General features: G+C 47.3%; 1 protein-coding gene across 1 annotated transcript; it reads left to right on the top strand.

Annotated features, from left to right (window-relative positions):
* The first annotated feature begins 20,410 nt into the window (after positions 1 to 20,410).
* Positions 20,411 to 22,235, top strand: fmc1 (formation of mitochondrial complex V assembly factor 1). Its single transcript, XM_076084061.1, has 2 exons — positions 20,411 to 20,590; positions 21,732 to 22,235. Exons 1-2 carry the CDS (start codon positions 20,462 to 20,464, stop codon positions 21,933 to 21,935), a joined length of 333 nt encoding a protein of 110 aa, XP_075940176.1. The 5' UTR covers positions 20,411 to 20,461; the 3' UTR covers positions 21,936 to 22,235.
* Positions 22,236 to 23,167: the final 932 nt, after the last annotated feature.

Below are 23,167 nucleotides of genomic sequence, written 5' to 3' on the forward strand. Positions count from 1 at the left end.
CGGCGGCCCGGCGGCTGATTCGAGGCCTGGCTCGTCCCCGTCGAGCTCCCTGGGACGGTGTGAGTTGTTGACGCGCAGAGGTCATGAATTAGCAACGGGGGCCCCTTGAAGGAGACATGCTGTTAGGCTTCAACCTGGTGGTACTCCTGAGAGGAGTCTTTTAAGACTCACTGTTCTGTGCATAAATATATTCATAGAGTTGGAGTTGTATTTATTTCTATTTGACAGTACAGCGCAGGTTCCGTCTTCGTGAATAGCCGGAGCCATTTTCACTGTTCATCTCATATACGCATCCAATACGACCAGTGGACAAAAGCTTTCTCTCGTTACCGTCGTAACACTGACGGCCCTCTCAGGATCATCCTAACCCGACAACAACGTATTCCACTTGATGTGACATAATCAAAGGAGTGGTGGCGTGCGGTAAACAGGGCCCACTGGCCTGGTAGCTTTGTGTTTCGGTCCCTCCCGGCTGTTTTGTGTGATATAATGGTGTTGACCCCAGCGGCGCTGGGTCCCTCCATATTGAGTTATTAAATTTATGCAACCGCTAAGCTCCTCAACTATTTGCCAGCGAAGTCAGCCTTCAGTTCGCTGTGTGCGCTGTGGACATTCTGGATTTCTGGTGGAAAACCGAGCAACAAGAGGGAGGAAGACGGAGAGAGGAGGAGTCAAGAGGGGGGAAGACGGAGAGAGGAGGAGTCAAGAGGGGGGAAGACGGAGAGAGGAGGAGTCAAGAGGGGGGAAGACGGAGAGAGGAGGAGTCAAGAGGGGGGAAGACGGAGAGAGGAGGAGTCAAGAGGGAGGAAGACGGAGAGAGGAGGAGTCAAGAGGGGGGAAGACGGAGAGAGGAGGAGTCAAGAGGGGGGAAGATGGAGAGAGGAGGAGTCAAGAGGGGGGAAGACGGAGAGAGGAGTCAAGAGGGAGGAAGACGGAGAGAGGAGGAGTCAAGAGGGGGGAAGACGGAGAGAGGAGGAGTCAAGAGGGGGGAAGACGGAGAGAGGAGGAGTCAAGAGGGAGGAAGACGGAGAGAGGAGGAGTCAAGAGGGGGGAAGATGGAGAGAGGAGGAGTCAAGAGGGGGGAAGACGGAGAGAGGAGTCAAGAGGGAGGAAGACGGAGAGAGGAGGAGTCAAGAGGGGGGAAGACGGAGAGAGGAGGAGTCAAGAGGGGGGAAGACGGAGAGAGGAGGAGTCAAGAGGGAGGAAGACGGAGAGAGGAGGAGTCAAGAGGGAGGAAGACGGAGAGAGGAGGAGTCAAGAGGGGGGAAGACGGAGAGAGGAGGAGTCAAGAGGGAGGAAGACAGAGAGAGGAGGAGTCAAGAGGGGGGAAGACGGAGAGAGGAGGAGTCAAGAGGGGGGAAGACGGAAAGAGGAGGAGTCAAGAGGGAGGAAGACGGAGAGAGGAGGAGTCAAGAGGGGGGAAGACGGAGAGAGGAGGAGTCAAGAGGGGGGAAGACGGAGAGAGGAGGAGTCAAGAGGGGGGAAGACGGAGAGAGGAGGAGTCAAGAGGGAGGAAGACGGAGAGAGGAGGAGTCAAGAGGGGGGAAGATGGAGAGAGGAGGAGTCAAGAGGGGGGAAGACGGAGAGAGGAGTCAAGAGGGAGGAAGACGGAGAGAGGAGGAGTCAAGAGGGGGGAAGACGGAGAGAGGAGGAGTCAAGAGGGGGGAAGACGGAGAGAGGAGGAGTCAAGAGGGAGGAAGACGGAGAGAGGAGGAGTCAAGAGGGAGGAAGACGGAGAGAGGAGGAGTCAAGAGGGGGGAAGACGGAGAGAGGAGGAGTCAAGAGGGAGGAAGACGGAGAGAGGAGGAGTCAAGAGGGGGGAAGACGGAGAGAGGAGGAGTCAAGAGGGGGGAAGACGGAGAGAGGAGGAGTCAAGAGGGAGGAAGACGGAGAGATGAGGAGTCAAGAGGGGGGAAGACGGAGAGAGGAGGAGTCAAGAGGGAGGAAGACGGAGAGAGGAGGAGTCAAGAGGGGGGAAGACGGAGAGAGGAGGAGTCAAGAGGGGGGAAGACGGAGAGAGGAGGAGTCAAGAGGGAGGAAGACGGAGAGAGGAGGAGTCAAGAGGGGGGAAGACGGAGAGAGGAGGAGTCAAGAGGGAGGAAGACGGAGAGAGGAGGAGTCAAGAGGGAGGAAGACGGAGAGATGAGGAGTCAAGAGGGGGGAAGACGGAGAGAGGAGGAGTCAAGAGGCGGGAAGACGGAGAGAGGAGGAGTCAAGAGGGGGGAAGACGGAGAGAGGAGGAGTCAAGAGGGGGGAAGACGGAGAGAGGAGGAGTCAAGAGGGGGGAAGACGGAGAGAGGAGGAGTCAAGAGGGGGGAAGAAGAAGCGCGCCCTGTATATTTTATTCAGTGACTGCAGAGTACGATTCATAATCAGGGCCGACTGATTCACAGTTTTAATTAAAAAGTAGCCTCATAGCGCCGGTGGTAACATCTTGATTTATGGAGACCCGACCACAGACTCCCATCCACCAGAGAGAGTGAGTCCACCGACGGAGGAGGAGGAGGAGGAGGCGGCGTGGGGGGGGGGACGCTGACACTCATGAGGAGGGGGAAGTGTCTCGTTTCTCACAGCAAGGTGGTTGACACTGTGGGCGTGCAACTCGAGTGTGTCGGAGGGTGTGTGCGTGACGAGCATAAGTGCCCGTCTGTCTGTCTACGCTCAAGCCCAACCTGTACATGGACGAGGCCGATTACGCAGGTCGATGTCAGTAATAGAGATGCACCGATACCACGCGGATGTTGGATAGTCGTCCGATACCGACGCATTGTCTATGTATATATTTGTTACATTTAGTCTTACAGGGTTAGGAAAACAATGTTCAAGTCAAACCTGACCTTACACATGAGAGAACGATCCCAGTCACTCTGTATCGGCCGCAATTAAAAGCCGAGGTATCACTGTCGGTAATATTCCAGATAAAAACAGGCTTTTAGAGTGCTTAGTCCCACTATACACGCATCACCCCTGCTTTCACCTCAAACATCCAGTATTGGCCCAAACTGCATGTATGCGAGCAGCATACACAGCAGCATACACTTCATGATGGATGCCTCTGAGCTGGTAGACTGAAAATAAAAGATAGCATAGGGTGAAGAAGATAGATGGGTGGTGGTATAGATATTGGCTCTGGAATAAAAAAAAGCCTTTTGGAAAATGGCCAGCGCAGCAATTTTAGCCATGGCTGATGGAATTTGCTTTGGTCCGACAGTAATGTTAAGTTTATGTCAGCCCCACCATTTAAATCACCGCCAGAACAGAATCACTTGATACAGAGAGATTTTAATTAAAAAACTGTTTGTGAGAGACGGGAGATAAATGCAGGGAGAGCATGACAGCAAGAGAGAGAGAGAGAGAGAGAGAGAGAGAGAGAGAGAGAGAGAGAACAAACAGGGAGAGAGAGAACAAAATAGTGATTACAGGAGTGAGATAAGTGAAAAGTAAGAGCTAATTCTGCATTGAAGTGAAAACAGAAAAGCACAGTGTGGCTCGACTTTCTTCATGCCTGTGTTTACTTTCAATGGCTCACTGCAGTATTCTAGGACTTTGCTCTGCATGTGTGTGTGTGTGTGTGTGCTTCCTTCTGTGCTCTCCTATTCTTTGTCACTCTCGTTGATTGATTTTTTTTAAGGCCTGGCTCTCTCACAATCACGACAGAAACCACAGTGACAGCACACACACACACACACACACACACACACACACACACACACACACACACACACACACACACACACACACACACACACACACACACACACACACACACACACACACACACACACACACACACACACACACACACACACACACACACACACACACACACACACACACACGCGCGCGCGACAAGCACACGGAAAAGGGCTGCATCAATTTGAATGATGCGCACACATACTATGGAGTAATCCATTTATGTAGAAGGCACACAAGGCCTCGGTGTTAAGTAATGAACATGCAGACACCGTCGCTCTACATTAGTCGTTGCAGCGCACCCATGCCGCCTCGTCAATTTACACTACCGAGTTAACACAAAAGACACAGGCTTGGAGAAAGTCATGGGAAAACAGGGCAGGAAGAGCACGAGCATGACAATCCGATCAGATTCAACTTTATTGTCATTGCACATAGTACAAGTACTCGGACAATGGAATGCAGTTTTAGCATCTAACCAGAAGTGCACCGGGGATGGGGGAGAACACCTGGTGCAGAGTTTAGTACGGTGACAGCTGAGGGGAAGAAGCTGTTCCTGAGCCTGCTGCAGAAATCATGTTCTATAGTATCTTTGTTTTTCTTCTTCTATGATAAAATCTTTATTCATTTATCAGTTTTTTTAAAGTGAATCCTTCCACTGTCAGCATGCTGCAAAACAACAAAAGGTTATCATAAGGCCGTGATGTATCTACACCACACCGTCAGCAGTGTGTAGTTAACACGCATCACACACTTACTGTGCGAAAACACACGTATGAAAAAAGCCACCTTACAGTCTGCCCTTCTCTCTACACACGCATGCACACACACATGTTGCCTTTCCCTTTTCTCACTCGTTTACCATTACAGCACGCACGCGCACACGCACACGCGCACACACACACACACACACACACACACACACACACACACACACACACACACACACACACACACACACACACACACACACACACACACACACACACACACACACACACACACACACACACACACACACACACACACACACACACACACACACACACACTGGAGAATGCGTAGATGAGAACCAACGCCGCAACTGAGGAGACAGTATCTTATGTCTCCCGGAGGGTTTCCCTGCTTCATAATAGATATCAGACACTTGGGCAGCAGTTACAGATAATGTCAGGGGGCAATTTTGTCGTGACAGATAATATAATTCCGGTGGACTTAAAATGAAATTTATTACCATGCTGGTGTCAAAACAGAGCTCGCCCTTTACCAGCGCTATTTGAACATTGGCTCAAATATGACACTTTACAGCTGCTCTTCCATATTTGTTTTGTTGTAAAAATGTTTCGTTTTTTTTCACAGTGAAAATGCGGAGGTGGTTGTTTGCATGTTTTTTCAGAGCTATTAATTACGGCCACATATATTTGTTGCCTCAGGTGCTCGCCTACGTATCTTCCTCCATACGTAGTTGGGAGGATGAGACTTGTCAATCATCGTCCTCCGCATCTGCAGCCGCTCTCATCACGATCAGAACTAGCTGTGCAGCTGAGAGAAACCCTTTGAAGGATTTATAGCCACAATTACAACGGGTGAGAGCTTTATGTCCCGAAACAGCTTGAGTCTTCTGTTGAGTGCTCGGCTCAGAGAATTAACACGGGCCGTAGACGTCCTATAGACCTACTAGTCTGGGACATTTTAGGGCTGATTGCCTCTCCGCCCTCCACTGGCTATTATTATACTATTAAGTACATGTTTGATGGAGCATCTCGGTGACCCGGCGGGCCGACCTGCATGTAATGTATTTGCAACGTTTCCCAGGTCTCTCTTAGGTCTCTTATGTTTGTTATCTCTCCGTCCAATGAGGAAATAAAAGCTGAATGGTTTTTTTTATGTGTGGATTCATTATTTTAAAAAAGCTGGTTTGATCAAATCGACTTGGTTTCAGGGCGTTAGCGAGCCTAGTAAGTCATTGATCATCAGTATCAGAGAATTTTAAAGTACTCACTTACAATCTCTCCCCCTCACACACACACACACACACACACACACACACACACCCTTAATGAGGGTGCCATCAGGGTCTGGCTGTGTGAGCGTGTTCTAATTGTCTTATCTTTCGAGGTGGCACATTCTTGGACTGAGACTTAATTTAACACCCAGTCCTCCTCAAGCGCTGGTGTTGTTTACACCCCACACACCCACACCCACACACACACACACACACACACACACACCCGGGACTCGACCCTCCAAAAGTGCTCTCGTAACCCTCTCTCTCACCCGTGTCATTGCTCTCTCTGTTCTCGTCTTTCCCCGATCGCCCTGTCGTCCCCCACCAAACAACCCATCTCCACCTCATGGTCAATTAATTTGGCAAGCTGTTGTCATGACGTGCCGACCGTATTAGAAACAAGCATGCACTCTGATCCCCTTGTATTCCCGGTTGTGTACACTACCGCAAAGAGCGTGCCTCTGACAGCGCTGCAGAAACGAGGATTTAGCACCTAATGGTAAGAGAGCATCTGAAACACTGAAAATACTCATCAAAACAAGGCAACAATACAGATGTCGTTATCAGAAATCATACAGTCCCATATCCCTATTTGGAACATATATTATATATAATATGTGTACATCAGTGTGACCTGCAATTGTCGCACCACTACTTGGCCGTTTATCAGATGCATTGTGGGTGATGCGATTGAGCGGTATCTTTGCCCCAAGTTTTATCCAAATCCCACCCGTGACGACCGAGATGTTAAGAAAAACCATCGACGCAGTGCCGCACCGCAGTACCAATCGATTGTTTTTTTTTGGGGGTTTTTTTCAGCATTTTCATCCGTCACTTAAACACAAGTGTGTGGAAATTGATCCGCGACGTGTCCGTGCGTGCGTGCGTCTCTCGTCACCGTTCGCCGGGAATTTTCACAATTGAACAGTCGGAGCACTTACAGCGTTTTCAATAATTCTCAAACTCTGGTTCTTGGCTTTCGGGAATCGATGCGAGATGCAAACGGGAACAATCGACTGAACACACAGAAGAGGTCTATATAACGGCTGCACGAGGGCTGCATCGTCTGCAGGCGCTCGGAGTTTAATCAGTCAGACTTTGACGAACCTATTATGTTAGTGCCCTCTCACAAAAGCTCACGCCATCTCCTCTCGCCTCCTTTTGTGCGTCTGCCTCGTTGGAAGTATCACAGCATCTCCCCGTGAGACGGATTGCCACATACGAACTGTACTCTTTCCCTTCTCCATCCCCCTCTTTCTCCCGATTCCCTCTCTTTCTGCAGCCCGGTTGCCACATATCACAGATTTTGACAGCATGCGGGAGGAGGTCCCTCAGAGAGGCATTAGCTCCCTATTGGGAGATCTTCTGCTAAACTCCCGGTGGGCATTTCTCCTTAACACAACGCAATCAATAACTTTATATATTATCTACTGGCTGAAGGCTGCAGGAGGCTTTGGGAGGGACCGAGGCTGAGAGCCTGCAGGGCGGCTGTGGAGAGCGCTTTTTTTTTTTGCGTTGCTGAGGCGACTGAAGCGAGGTGAGCATTCGTTGTGACATCTCAAGCAGCGGCAGAGGCGTCTCGGTGAAGCATCCAGGAGAGAGTGCACTCAAGGACTAGGTCACTGCTCGTACTTGACCATTTCATCACAAACGGGGCTTTTAGAGGTTCTTTTGTGTTCGCCCGCGCGCTTGGCTCTGCTGAAGATGTACCGCCATCCAATCTCATAGCAGGGGGGGTGGGGGGGGGGAGTGTATCAAGAGAAAGTAATCCCTTCTCTGGTATAGACTGAGTTATTGTCCGGCACAGCTTTCATAATGGCAAAAGAAAAACAGAGTTTAGGGAGCAAAGAAAAATAAGTTTAAAGCAGCATTACTTAGTTGCACCGTCTGCACAACAAGACATTGATCAAATTCTGTAAGTGTAACATTAATCACCTACTATGACACAGGTGTTGTTATTGCAGATCTGAGCTGGATCAGAGGAGTTGCCCTGAAATCAATGGCGACAACGGCCAAGTTGCTGTAAGTTGTGATTTTTTGTTATTCGGTTGTAGCACAGACTGATTGTAGGTTCTACATAACACTGTGCACGTTTTTAGAGTGAATCAAAGTTTTTCTGTTTCGTTCTGAGACCCAGTGTTGTGGATTTCACCGTCTCGCCGCCCCTCCGACCGTACTGCTGCAGTATACAAACGAAGAATCAAACGGCTGCGATCATCCCTCCCTCTCAACGATACCTCAAAAACCCTCCGCCGCTCTGCATTGTTAGTCCTCTAGGCACGAGCACAAGTGTTTCCTGTCGATCGTGGCTGCGCAAAAGATGCTGACCTGTGGCGTACACACAACACAACACACACACACACACACACCCCGAAACAAATCATTCACCCGCTTCAACAACACAACCTCTAGGTGAGGCCAGAAAACAACAAGTCAGCTGAAGCCGAGCACAGAGCTGCTTTGCCAGACAGCTGCTCAAATACCTGTACTGGCTTTAAGGCAAGTAAGTCTATATATATATATATATATATATATATATATATATATATATATATATAGACTCCCCTTCATGCAAGGCACTAATCCTGTCGGTTAACGATTAATGATCAGTTAACGAGGATCAGCTATCTGTCAGAAAAAGACAAAGAAATCAAAACGAGCATCTCTTGTTCTCGGGGTCATAATCTGAACACAGAAATGACTCACCTATTTTTAGATTCAGTGAAATCATAGAAAGAAGAAGCTCCTTACAACTACAGAACTTGCCTGAGAATAAATCACATTTGTCGTCTTCAGTATCAAAGTGAGTCAGCGGTAGTAGTGTGTACATCCGTGGGTACAAACAGGAACTGCTAATAGCTAATTCAGCATACTTTTCATGCTGCCAATGTAAACAAATACAGGCAAACTTTTAGCCGACATCTGTAGCAACATTATTCTTCGTAAGTCAAGGGGATGTCTTCAGATTGCTCGTTTTCAAAGAACCAACAGTCTAAATGTACTTTACAATGATGTAAATCATTGCAGATCAAAACAGATTGAGAAGCTACAACCACTAATTAAGAGACTAAAACAACTCAGAAATGTTATTCGAAATTGTTGCGGATCAAATTCCACCGGTTTCAGCATTGGATCTATTTCAACAACTGGAGCACAAACACTTGTCGGCACCTGTAGCCTCCTCCCAGCGGCATCCGAGGACGTGGCAGAAGATGCTGGGAGTGCAGCGCTCAGCTGATGACGGGATCTGTGGGCCGTTTTCCAGGTGACTTGTGTTACTACCTCCGCTGCTGGAGACAAGGATGAGCGAAGCCGTATATATCGATCGGCTGTTTTGCAACCCGATCGATGCCACCACGCGGATCCTAGCTGTGTTTCCAGGTCGAGCAAAAAAATAAATAAATGAACACGTGATCCTGCGGTCCAAATTCAATTAATATGAAATGATAACTCTGAGATAAATGACCCACCACAGACGTCGCCCCTGCTGCTGCATCCTACAAGCGTATTCAATTGCGAGATAATTGAACATCAGTGAAGCCTCGGTGTAACAACGTGATTGGAATTCATTTACAAAGAGAAATGTGCCGTGGCGAGTTCGCCGTGCCTGAAAAGTTTCTTTGAATAAGACCGAGTTATTGAATTAATGAGATGTGCCCACAACACGCCGCAGTGTCATTTTTGCATATGGTGACAAAACAGAAGAGACGGCAGCACAGACGGGCACATTAGAAGTTATTGTCTCCCTGAGAAAAACCCACAGCTCTCCATCCTCTCCTCCACCTCCCCACAAACAAATAGCTCTCCTCTTCCTCTCCTTGTTGCTTTTTTTATTGATCAAAAGCCTCTTAACTCACCGGCTCTTGAATTTGCTCCAATTTAGAAAATACACAGTAGCAGGAGAATAAAAAAATAAAAATAAATACTTCCTCTTTCCACACCCTTTCCATTAAAAAAAAAGAAAAACCATGAAAGGAAGAATGATGTCAGTTTTGAATATTCTCCCAAAATAAGCACACAAGCACACTGACCTAATCAGCAGAGGAATGCAACACCAGACTATGGGAGGAGGACTGACGCGAGGTGCTCATTTATCTCACCGTTTCCGCTTCAATAAAGAAATCTGCCGTTAATTACATTCTGCGCATCAGCGGGCAGGACAGAGGTGATCCGGAAAAAAACCGCTTCGCACTCTATTCCGCACATCAAAGACCCGCAGCCTCGATGTAGTATGTGAGCGATGACGCGCGCGAGCTCCCCGGAGTCCAAACAGGAGTCTGTTGTTAACCGGATTTGACTGAAAAATGAGACATGCATCACTTAATTAATGGCACTGAGTGGTGGTGATATAATGAGGGGCCAGAATCCAATTTAGGTTAGGTACACAAGGGCTGGATATGAAGCTTTTAAAATACTCGTGAGACATTATTATTCTAAAATGTTATTCTAACAGTTGATGTCAGAGCAGGAAGCCTGCTGGACTCCAATAATAGGACTCCGATAATCTGGAACTCTGCGTATGATTTCTTCTCAAAGAAGGTGGGGCGGCGGCGTTAATGAGATTCACCGGCGCTGTTAATTCATCTCTACGGTAATGAATGTCTTGTGACGCGCGGCAATAGTAGGCAAAAGTGCACCGTCAGCGTCGGCCGAGGCAGCTGCTGTGACTTTCAGTTAACGACGGAAGGCTGAGGCACTTCATTACGGAAGCGGCGCCGTCGCTCCGCTGCTGCCTAAAGTAAAAGCAGCAACTGTGTAATGGCAGCATTTGTAGTGTGTACACCCCCCCACACACACACACACACACACACACACACCACAGCAACCAGTGCCTCCCATATAAAATTAAAAAAAGAAAGATTTTTTGTTTCTCAATCTTTGCTCCTCTGCACCGAGGCTCAGTCTCTTAAACTTCACGGCTGATTAATAGTGCATGGGGAGGGAGGGAAAGAGAAGGAGGGAGGAAGAGGAAGAAAAGGGAGAGGCGGATAGAGGGAGAGAGGTGCGAGAACTTGAGAGCAATAATGACAAATTGAAAGAAAAGGTTAGCACGGAGGAGTGAGAAGATGAATGCATGAGAAAAACCGATGGAATGTGCCGATAAGATAATGGGCCTTTGTGGCAAATGCACTGGCCTCTGTGTGAATTGGTCCTGGGACAGAAAGAGAGGACGATTGTCTCCTTTTATCTCGTCGCATAGAACACACCGTCCCTCTCCCCTCCTTCGTGCAGAAAGGAGCGCGAACGCGTCCGAGCGGTGGCACGCTTCTGCCACAAAAGAAAACTCATTCAACAAATCTTTTAATTGCCTGATCGATGCCCGTAGAGCCATGCAAATTAAGCCGATAGTCGATAGGGGCTGGGTCGGGTCGGACGTCCACGCGCTGACGCGTGCCGCTGATCAAAGTGCACACTGTGCAAAAAAAACAACAGGATTAAAGCATTCATCTGTAGGCTCCACCTTGAACCATTATCCTGACCCTCAAGCAAAGCTGGCGTGAGATACAGAGCAAAAAAAAAAGGCCTTTGGAAGTTTTAGACCATCCATCACTGAGCTCTAACAAAAAAAAAAGGCGCGCGCTTATGGACGCTGCAGACGCACACACACACACACACACACACACAAGGTGAGATAAGACGGGGGATGTTTCAGCGGGTCCCTGCTTAGAAAACTAAGAGCGGAGTTCGGGAGATGCCTCGTGCATCAGCGCCGTCTTACCTTGCGTTTTGCCAGCCAAAGTCTCATCCCAGAGTCTCAGAAGTAGCATGATGGTGCGGCCTGGGACTCCTCTCTCCCTCTCATAGCCTCAGACTGAGGGAGGCTGAACTGCAACCAAAAGCACGAGAACAAAGACAACATGAGTATTGATCAGCTATTGCATCTTCAAATATTCAGATTTCTGGTGTTTCTGTCATCGCGGTTTGTCTCTCCGTGTGTGCAATCGTTAAACAGGAAAGATGAACAGAGCACCGCTCTAAACACAATGAAACCAGTAAACCACCTCACCGGGTGTATTTGCTCCAGCCAGCTGCGCTTTATAAAATGACTGCGCTCTAGTCTCCATGATTCATTGAACTACACCTCTCTACCAGGTCCCCTCATTGGGTGTGTGGGGTTTGCTGAAGCAAATACAGATGTTCATGAATGACGCTGCTGAGCATTTATCCCCCCACCCCACATCATAGTCCTTTCAGTGTCGACTGCGAACAAGGAGTTGGGAACTCACAGCAGTTTTAGGTAAAATCCTCGACGGGTCAAGAGGGTAAAGCAGCAGTTTGGAAGGTAATTGTACTCCACGGGAGCAGCTTCGCTTCTGTTCTCCCCTTCGCTCCTCCGAAGAGACGTTTGGCGCCGCTTGTTTTTTTCGGACGTCCGCCAGTCTGTTATTGCAAATGGGAACACAGGGAGGACAGGAGGGTCAGAAGCAGGTCGCGGTACGGTTAGAGTCCAATAAAACCCGTGCTGCGCTTTGGCACAGCGGGCGACCTCTGACCCCGCTCCCCTTCGAGTTAAATTAAGATTAAGTGAGGGGGATTTAAAGAACGCACGACTTGATTATTGTTTAGAGTGTGAATCCACTGTGAGGGCTATTTCTCCCCTTAATTTCTGAACTGTGTGTGTGTGTGTGTGTGTGTGTGTGTGTGTGGGTGGGATGAAACAGTCTGGTTTGAGGAGAATCCAGCCCAGTATGATAAATTATACATTTCCTCCAAATGTGCTGTAGTAGTTAATTGTCTCTGCCTTCATCCCCAACAATCGCCCAACGACAGCGCGTAGATCAGAAGAATAATAAATAGCTCCGATTAATCCAGATTATAACTCATGTAGCACGCTGCCCACAAGGAGCCCATGTAGAGCGTCTCAACTGGAGGGGAGAGTGTGGGCCATACTTTAGGTAAATGAATGATTAATTGAAGTATGTCGATGAATAATAAACCAGTCTCTGCGGGGTAACAGATTGTACTTTTCATATTTAATAGATTGATGGGGGCCCTCACACACACACACACACACACACACACACACACACACACACACACACAAAAACACACTCGCGGCGACATGTAATTGCAGGCCGGTCACATGTGCTCGGTTCAACACATGAAACAGAAGGGGGGGGGGGGGTGAACGTACAGTAGATTAAAACATCAAAGAAGGCCTACGCTGCTCTCATGAAACGCCCAGGCAGTTCTAGCTTGTTTCTCAGCTTCTACTAATCCCACAAAAGGGGCCTAAATGTTGCTTTTTTCCCATACACCGTGTGTGTGTGTGTGTGTGTGTGTGTGTGTGTGTGTGTGTGTGTGCGCGCTCCCATCCCCTCTCATGGACAGCGTCTGCGTCGATACAAGTCCTCTTAATCAGCTCCGATGAATTATTGAATAGTCTTTTTATATCAGATCATGACCCATATTCCGCTCGCTTGAAGTGAACACGCTGCCAATAAAATAAAATAAAAATCGAGATGTACTTTTTAAGTCGCCCCGCATCGGCTCCCTGCTCGCTCTCGAGCTCTGTGATGGAGCTCCGCGCCGCCGACCGGCTCGTTTAACAAGATGATGGATGAACGAGGTCGTCACGCAGTATCGCACACACACACACACACACACACACACACACAGGAATCTGAGGTGTTTTGACTCCTAGCAGACTTCAAATCGTCTTTTTCATGTTTTAGGTTTGACTTGAACCTCATCAATTCCCCGGGACGGCACGGAGCGGAAGTCATCTGAAGATACGATCTGTAATAGAGTGTTATTGCTGGTTGCATTAGGGGGCAGATGCAGTGCTCAGAGCTCAGACACAGGAGTTGCATTGTCGTCTCATTAGGTAGCACATGGCGAGGAGGAGAGACAGAGAGGGAGTCGCTAGGAAGAGGGGATGGGATTACGCGTCTCCTTAGCCCCTGCTGTCTCCTCTTCCTGGCCTGTTTATCAATGACGACTGCAAACACGGCGCCTGTGAAAATCTCTTAAGCTCTGTTTGGAGACTTTTTGGCAGACTTCTTTCTCCACGTAAGCCGGCTGGCATCGAGTGGGTTTTGGCAGGAGGCTTGAAATATGCGGCGGTGGCCTCGGTCACCAACTGATTTATTGTTCAATAAAATTTGGTGGCCATATTTACACAAACATTATTCATTTAGAATGAGGGTACACTTTAACTCTTAGGGAGGTACACCGGAGAGGGGGGGGAGAGGTGAAAATTAGCAACACGCAAAATATACGACGCCGAAATAGATGAAACGCACATTCTCGTCTTTCTCGTCAGAGACGAGATGGGTTCACGATGTCGAACGCGGTCCGGAACTTGACAAAGAGATGAAGTGTCGCGCCGCGGCCGCCAACACATCCCCTCTACATGTGCATGGAAGTGAGGCTCAGCCACATCCATCTTCTAAACTGTTCAATTGGACACCGATTGCTCACCCGGCTTCGCTCGAAAGGATCGGTTAAAAAGGGACAGTTCACCCCAAAATCTCCTCTTTTTCTCTCCGTTTTGAGCACAAGCTGAGTGCCATACTGTCCCATTATCGCCAAAACTAGGCAACTCGCACCAAAACAATCTAGATCGACAAACAGCACTACGGTTTTGATTTTGGGGGTGAACCGTCCCTTTAAAACTTAATCAGCATCCTTTATCTTAAGTGTAGTCAAACCGGCCGTATCGACTACAGTCTCCCAGCTAAGTGGCACGAAGCGCTCACATCACCGTCCATTTTGCTTCCCGCCTCGCTCGCACTCTCGCTGTACTATTTCTGTGTAGTCGTTACAGTAAAAAGACAGCGGCGAGCCATGTGTCGGGGGGGGGCAGCGCTTGCACCCGAGACGTCCATTTTGCAGCGTGGCAGCTGTGACAGCTTTGACACACTGCCTGGGCTTAAGTGGCCCATCTGCAGATAGGCTGCAAGGGGTCACGTGTGTGTGCCGAGAGCGCCGAGCAGAATGGGTAATGGTCCACGGTTATGGGAGCAGGTCCCAGGTGGGTTTCACAGGTACGTAGCACTAACCTTGACCGTGCGGCACACACACACGCACACACACACACACACTGTATGAATCCAAACGGCTGTCATCCAAATGATGGGAAAGTTAATCAGAGAAGAGGGGTCAATCTTCGATGCGCTTATGATGGATAGATGGACAAAGTGTCTGCGTGTGCGTGAAAGAGAGAGTGTGTGTGTGTGTGTGTGTGTATTGCATTTTGCTGCAGACATACTCAAGTTTTCATCCCAACACACTCCACTAGGAGATCTACTGTCATTCTCCCGCTGTGAAGCACTTTGGGTTTCTTTGAAATAGCGGCAGATAAAAATAATTGCATTGACAAAAGGCCAATGCAGTCGGTCTCTTCATGTAGATGACTTCATTAATCTGCCTATATATTCTACTCATGCCAGCGCGCACACACACACACACACACACACACTCCTCAGGTATCAATAAGAGTGTGGAGCAGAGCTGAACAGATGATTTGATAGGCAGAAGTGGCTACTCCATCAGGTGGAGAGCGGCTAATAAGAACAGAGCCAAGCATGAAGTGTGGAGATTCATTTCCACACGTGAAGTACATTATTATTTTTTTTTTTACGTTATCAGATCCGAGTGTACGCATGCGAATTTATTTCACAGTGGGTAAAATGTGTCAGAAATAGACTTAAAGGCTCATGGCGGGGCAAGAAAAATGACAAAGTGCGAGGGAAATTACTGATCTCTAATAATCCCACAATATCCATTCAACACACACACACTCACACACACACACATCGAACGCACACCCCCTCACACACATGCAAAAATAGTGACTTAATGACAAAAAACGGTGAAGATGAATATCTACATGAATTAATCGTCATCCAAAACATGCAACAGCAACAGCATGTGTGGATTCAAAGCGCCGTACTCACCTATTTAACCCTTAACATTAAGAAACATTAAAGCTAATGGATTTTGTAGGCTGGAGAAATTGTAAGAATCACGGCTGTTACGTCAACTAATAGACAAAGACGTGGCTTGAGTCTTTAATCCGCGTTAGTGAAATCCCATTAAGATTCAATAGTTGAAAAAAGGAAATATTGCAAATCAGCTTCAGTCCGTTACAAAAAGAAGTCAAAAAGAGAGAGAGTCCCGAATTTAGGACAGTTTTAATTATTGTTAATTTTTTTTTTTTCTCGATTGGAATTCAAATCCAGGATTTAAAGGGTAATTCCACAGAAAAACAGCTAAATCCAGAGAGCCTTTAGCGCGTTGACGGATGCTCAAAAGTCCCACTTCCCTTTATCTTCATGTAATGAAGAGGAGAGGCGTTAAATCTCCTTCAGGAGAGAAAAAAGAAAAGAGGTGGAAATATAAAAAAAGAAAGAAGAGAGGATGGACAAGGAAATGAGTTGTGTGGTTTGCTTCACTTTGCTATGCATCTGTCTGCTGCTGTGCCTCTCTGTAGCTCACACACACACACACACACACACACACACACACACACACACACAGCAAATTATTCCGTTACTTTGCAATCAGCTCAATTCTTTCGAGCCATCTCGTCGTCTTGTTTTCCTTAAATGCCAAAAAAAGATTATTCATGAATAATCTGCCATTCCAAATCGTGGAAGTAGTCGAGGTAATCGCGTCACCAAAAGGCAAAATAAACAGCAACTCCTCTCTGATGCGAGCAAGTCAATGACGTGTGAGCGGTGGGAGATGACATTTTCCTTAGACGGCACATGAAAAAGACGAAAAAAATGGGACAACGAATAAACCAATAGGTGGATCAATTCAGAGGGGGTGAGAGGGTGGACGTGATGGAGAGAGGAAAAAGGATACGGAGGAAAAAAACAAACAAGGTGATTAAAGAGATTAAAGCTTGATGCAAAGTGATGAAAATTATGGAGGAGGGAAAAAAAATCCTCTGGATGATAAAGCCAGTTTTTGTTTTTAGTCCATTCTCTTTGAGTGCTTGTGTGTGTCTGTCCGCGAGAATAAGTCAGTTCAGAAAGATAGGGAGGGAGAGCGAGAGAGAGAGAGGAAAGGAGGGCAGAGGAAAAGGGAGGCAGAGGAGTGTATGAACACAGATGACACCCCGACAGAACGGACCATAGCGGCTCACAATGGCGCTTTGAAACGAGCGGCGCGTTGCCGCTCGTGAATTAGGCCTTTGCTCGGTTCAACCTTCACCCGACAGACGACGGGTATAACGAGGAAACTTGAACGCACCTCAGTTCGATCACAACGCACGTTCCCTCCTACAGGACCAAATGTGGAATTTGAACGTCACTCAATGTGCATGACGGCAAACATTTAACAAAAAAAAAAGGACATGTGAGGAGGACGGTGTGTGACAGAATGGGGGGGGGGGGGGGGGGGGGGCATTTCAGACGCTTTAATGGAAGAACAGACTTTTGTGCAACATAGAGATGAGGCGACTGGAGACTGGTGCTTGCTTGATGAGTCGCTGGGGTCTTGGTTTGAGGAGAACAAAAACAAATGTGAAAACCAAGTCAGAAAACACTGACGTTACAACATGAAAGGGGGAGAGTGACGTGAGGATGACATGGCATGAGGCAAGAGTCAGCTGAGAGCCGGATGGGAGGGGAGCCGTGGTTACACCAGAGCTAGATTGTAGGCCAGTGTGCGTGTGTGTGTGTGTGTGTGCGTGTCAAGGTGTGCTTAATATATGTGCACCCCACACAAAACACCTCGCATACACAGACAGGGAACAAAGACTTTGAGACAGACACTGAACACTAAGTAGACCTACCTATGGTTAGAATTAAGAATCGCCCAAAAAAGATGCATAGGGTGGTGGGAGGAAAAAAGAGAAGGAGGAAATAGGAAATAGGAAAAGGTACAAAAGTGAAAAAGGCATAAATAGAAAATACAAGCAAGCCAATTAAAATGTCTCTATAAAGAGGGGGGGGGGGGGGTAAAGCAAGGAAATTAAAACACTGGTGGAGTCAAAAAAGTAGCCAAAGTTACTGGTGGACAGTGAGCGGAGTGGTGAGGAGGAGGAGGAGGAGGAGGGAGGCGGTGAAGGGAGGAGGGAGCGTGGGCTGCACAGCGATAGAAAGGGCTGGCAGCGATAGCAATGGAGAGGGACGGAGGAATGAATGAAGGGAGCAAAAAAAAGAGAATATAGGGGGCAAAAAAACGGAAAAAGATCCCCCTCCTCTTTCTCTTTCTCTTTCTCTCTGCCTCTCTCTCTCTCTCTCTCCCTCCTTGTCTGGCTCATAAATGGCAGAAATTGTTGACCAGGTAAATGGCGAAATAGATGAGGAGACAGAGGACCGAGAGAGCAACCAAATGAAAAGGTAAAGCACCTCCCAGCAGCGCGATGAGGAAAAAAAAGAACAAAAAACGAAAGAGAAAAGCAAATACTCCAGTGGCCTCCGTTGTCTCCAGTCTATGTGTGGAAGGGGGGATTGGCTAGTGCCAGTTGTTCCCCTTCCCCGGCTGCCTTCTGCTTTCTTCTGTCTCTCCTCCCAAAAAAGACTTCCCATCCAGATGACCAAAAAAAAAAAAAAAAAGAGAAAGCAGACACAGATGTCCTTTTTCCTCCCTCTCAACTCTGGTCTGATATCACGTGCCACTCACACAGGTTAGACATTGTTGCGGCCACAACGCACAGTATCACCAATATTGCTCAGTTGGGAGGAAAAAAAAAAAAAGGGCATTTGGTGGCGGCTGCTAGTCGAGCGCTGCCTGCCTCATGAGGAAGCATACTGAGCTGGAATTGCTATGTCTCCCCCTCTCTCCCGCCCATCCCTGCGAAAAAGATGGGAGGAAGGGAGGTGGGCCCACTCGCTGCATTAGTATTCATTGAAAGAGTGTGAGAGAGAGAGAGAGTGTGAGAGAGAGAGATAGAGAGAGATGAGGAGGAGGAGGAGGGGGAGAGGGGTGCCTCTTCCAACAAATGTCGAGGAACCAAAACCGGTGTGCTAAACTGATAAGAGACTGGCTCCCCCTAGAGTCAATCATCGATACACAAGCTCAGATAACTGGAATACACTGTAGCGTTGGACCAACCAGTCTGATGACCTGCGGCCTGCACTCAACGAAACGCCTCACAATCCCACCTCTCGGGGCAAAATGTCACCGCTGCAGTGTCACTCCAACTGCACAACGCGAGTGCAATCCACCCACAGACCAGGTCAACGTTTCTCTCGGTGTTTCTCACCTTTGTGAGACAAAGCACCGATAATCTCTTTACGCTGTGCACACTCTCCCAAACAAAAAACGGACAAAAGCGTGAAGAGGAATTTTGGTTTGGAGCCCGTGGAGTTGTGAACAGCAGACCCGGTCCCCCTTTTCTCTTCTGCATTTCGCCCTCAGCTAAACTCAGTGTTGCTATGGTGACAGATGACTGCTCTCAAGTGTCCAAATCAAAAGCTAGCAGCACACACAGAGAGAGAGAGAGGTGGTCAACAGCACTCATTCAGACGGTAAAGGCTGCAGAGTGTCTCCACATTATGTCTCTGTCGAAATATGTTTACCTCGTTTCTGCCACCAGGAACGTCATTTACTGAAATATTAAAACCATTACATGCCCACAAAGACGACACACTACATTGTGTACACTCGGCCTAATGGACGGCTTGTACTCAACAAGAGAGCGAGGTAACCCGCACTCTTTTGTTTTATCCTCATTAGGGAATAAGTTGTTTCCGATTGATTCCCTGATTGTTATTTACAGTAAAGAGGACGAGGGAGACGCTGACAGATCGGGAAAGAAGATATGATTACAAGGTCTCCACAGTCTCCCTCCGTCTCCTCCGCTGACCCGTTTATCAGACAGTGATTACTTAACTCACAATAAAAACTCAAGCCCAATTGAGCTTACAGTGACAAGGTGGCGTGTGAAGACCGCAACATTTCAGGCGAGCTCTGTTCGGCATTTTAATCGTGCATCAGCACATTAAGAAATGACCTTACAGTGAAGTTGAAGGTGGAGTCCGTGTGTCCTCAGATGGGACAAGAGGACAAAGCGGTGCAGCTTGAAGCTGTCGCTCCTCTTGGCCGAGCTTGGATGGACCCCCGCCAAAAACAGTTAGGCCTGTGGTTCCTTGAAGCATTCAACAGACTCTGCTTGACCTTTCCCCAAGTTTCAGACATCTCTGAACCTGGATTTGAAAACACAATCACTGGATAAAAAATGATTATTGGACAACGGTGGCAATAAATATCACGGTTGACATTATTTTTCTTTCCTGTGTTTAACCAGGGATCTTACATGTTCTTTTCCTAATCAGCCTACATGCTTCTGCACATGGGAGCTCTCAGTATACAGTCACTGCAATCTGCTTCAGTGGAGCAGCTGGTTCAGCACTTTAAACACTTTTACAGCAGTTGGAGAGAAACGTCAGTTGTTTGGTTCTCAAAGTGTTTTCATTAGATGTTAACATGCTCTTACCCTGGGCTCCTACAGCGGGATTACGACCAGGGACCGTGAAACACAAGAGCTGGTGGAGAAGTTGTCAAGGAAGGTGGAGTTAGTTTGGTGAACACTGGATGACAAATACACTCAAAATATCCAGTTACGCTGCACATCTACACATTTATTTACATGCGTGTGTGTACACTTTAAATTCAATGCAGGTTACCTTAAAACTGTTCCAGGTAGGAAATGTTCGTCGAGAAGAAGAGTGTGTCGTAAATGTCTTAGTGGGACATATCGCCACCTTGTGGTCGCTTTACGGTACTCTGCTCGACTGTGCGGTGTTGGATTGAGCATGCCTGGCTGCACGAGCCGCACCATCACAACACGGTTCAGAGATGGCAGCGCTGTCATCACCGCTACGAGCCTGCCGAGGAATACTAAAAGAACTACGTGCACTCCAAGGACCGACCTATAAACGCTCACTGGCTTACAACTATGTAATGGAACAGTTCCGTAAGAATAAGGTGAGTTTCCCAACAACTTCGTTTCAGCTAACGTTAGCCGCGTTAGCTAACTACCATAACAAACTGCATGGGAGGTGCGTGGCTAGCGTTAGCTAACCGGTTAACTCCTAACGGATAACGTTACCGTTTTGCTAGTTAAGTGGAAATAACGTTCGCCCTTCAGCCGTTGACAAGCGTGGAAATAACGTGAACACCCAACACGACACCAGAGTGTGTCATTGCTTACTTTGTAATCTGTAGCAGCAAAAGTTCAGCGCAAGGTGACTGTGAAGTAGAAGGACATTAGCAGCTAACGAGCCTTAGCATAGCTCAGAGTTAACACCACACGCAGGTGATAGAATAATATGTTTGGTTATTAAGTCACTAACTATATACGTTAATACGCACACCAGAGTGCAGCCTGCTTCATTGGATTGATTCATTAATTATGTGTAAATGATCGTCATTATTGTCACAATGCCCCGAAGTATGTCAAATAATTAAGGCAGGTTCACTAGATTTTAGGTTATCAAGGAATTTGTACTCATCCGCGGGATTAAATAGACACTTGCAGCAACGTTTCAAAATATTTGATCTGAAGCCTGATAGTTTGTAGAATTGTTTAAAATTAATTTAGCATGACCACGTTCATCCTCTCATTTCTCTGTCAAGAGAAGCCCTACATTTAACTCCATGTTTATTTAAATTACTACAACAACCACTCTTTGTAAACACAGTATAGCTGCTTAAGCATATAGGCTCAAAGCTTGCATTATGTATGCTTGGGAGAGCGTGGCTCACCAGGCCGGTCCAATGCATGAGCGGTCACTGAAGCACAATAGCTTGGAGCAACTCTTGCTTGTCAGGGTGCGTTTGTCCCGGCCCCGGAAAGACCCCCAGGCACTGTAATGCATATGTGACACTCTATAGGGACTGTGCCAATGCTTACTGTCCATGCGGTTGTCACTGGAGTCATTGATAACTCCTTGTTGTCCACCAGCTAGACCTTAAGGCTTTCGCTTCATAAATGCTAACTTGATTTAATCTTTTTTCTCTGGTGACTGATTTAGTGAACGAAGCAAAACAAATATGCACGTTGTCCGGCGTTACGATCCGCTTCATCGTTTGATCTTCGCTTATATTTTCTTTTCCCCTCTCACAGGTAACGGGAGAAAGGTACTGCCGAGCCCAGCACGAGGCAAGCCACGACTCGCACACATACCTGTGTTTGCTGGCGTCCACCAGGACCCACATGGCCCTGCACAACCTGTACCACGGCAAAGGAGAGATCAGCATAGAGCAATCGGCTGGCCTGGTGGGGCTCAGGTTGCCCACTCAGCCCGGAGGCAAAGGCTGGGAGAAGTGAGGACATCGGGAGGGCGCCACGTCGGAAGGAAAACTTGACCTCTCTGTGGCTGAATCATCTGGTCTCATACGATTCCCCTCATGAACAAGTGAACTGTAAAGTGGTTAAATGTTTGACTGGAGTCTGGCAGACGGAGAGATCGTGCCATCACGGACAGCTTCGAGGGAACTCGCCTGTTTATTCCTGTTGTGTTGTTCCACCAATGTTCAATATGAGGATGATCTGACCTGAGAGTGTTTGAAGCAACTGTGAAAATGTATACTATGATTAAAATAAATCAGTTGTTTGGCTGTAAATATACTACCGCTTGTCCACACTTTCTTTTGTTTGTGTTTTGGCATTTTTCCTAACTGTAAAAAGGCAAAAGGAACCATTCAAATGGACTGAAAGTACATTTTTATTGTTATTCATTTAGATATCAGTCACAGTTTGTTTCACACGTGATCACACGTTATAACACATTAACAAATAACCTGCTCGCGTATCAATTAAACTGCAAGTTAAATCCATATATTGATGCATTTATTTGCTAATCAGATAAAACGAAACTCATTGAGAATAATTAACATACGTTGTCTGTTTGAATGTAAAATAGCGACGAGCTCGGTGAATTCATATCTTTGTTTTCACAGCTATTTGCCCATTTGTTTGTGGGAATATTAACAATTTGTCCACTGAGGCATAAACCACCTGCCACCTTCTGGCAGTTTTCCACTCTCATGCTTTTGTATGAGTGCGTGTTGGGATGGACTACAAACATGAACATATAAGAATTATAGAATAGCCCTGCAATAAGCATCAGTTAGATGAAGCTCACATTGGATTACTTTTGCTGAGCCTTTCCGCAGGTATTCATAATACTGTAGTTAAATCAAACATCTCATTCAGAGTATTTCAGTCTTTGACGGAGAAGTTTAAAATCATCACATTGCTACAGCCGGCTCTCTGTTACCTTCCCCCTCTTGTCCACAGCTCCCTCATACAGAACCTCAGCTTTCCTGACCCTGTGTTATCCACCTCACTTCTTTTTTTTTCCATTAAATCTGCCCTTCCCCGTTTCCTCGTTCTCTCCAGTGGTGACTAACATCGCCTTCAGTGTGCATTTAAATAGACTAACCCTGAAGCAAATCAACGCACAGTGACACAGGGAGTAAGACCCAAGCGCTGCTCCCAAACACACACACACACACACACACACACACACACACACAACCCTGGAAACGAAGTCCAAT

The sequence above is a fragment of the Anarhichas minor genome, unplaced genomic scaffold, assembly GCF_050575085.1.
Source record: "Anarhichas minor isolate MPS153535 unplaced genomic scaffold, ASM5057508v1 ptg000007l, whole genome shotgun sequence".
NCBI lineage: Eukaryota > Metazoa > Chordata > Actinopteri > Perciformes > Anarhichadidae > Anarhichas > Anarhichas minor.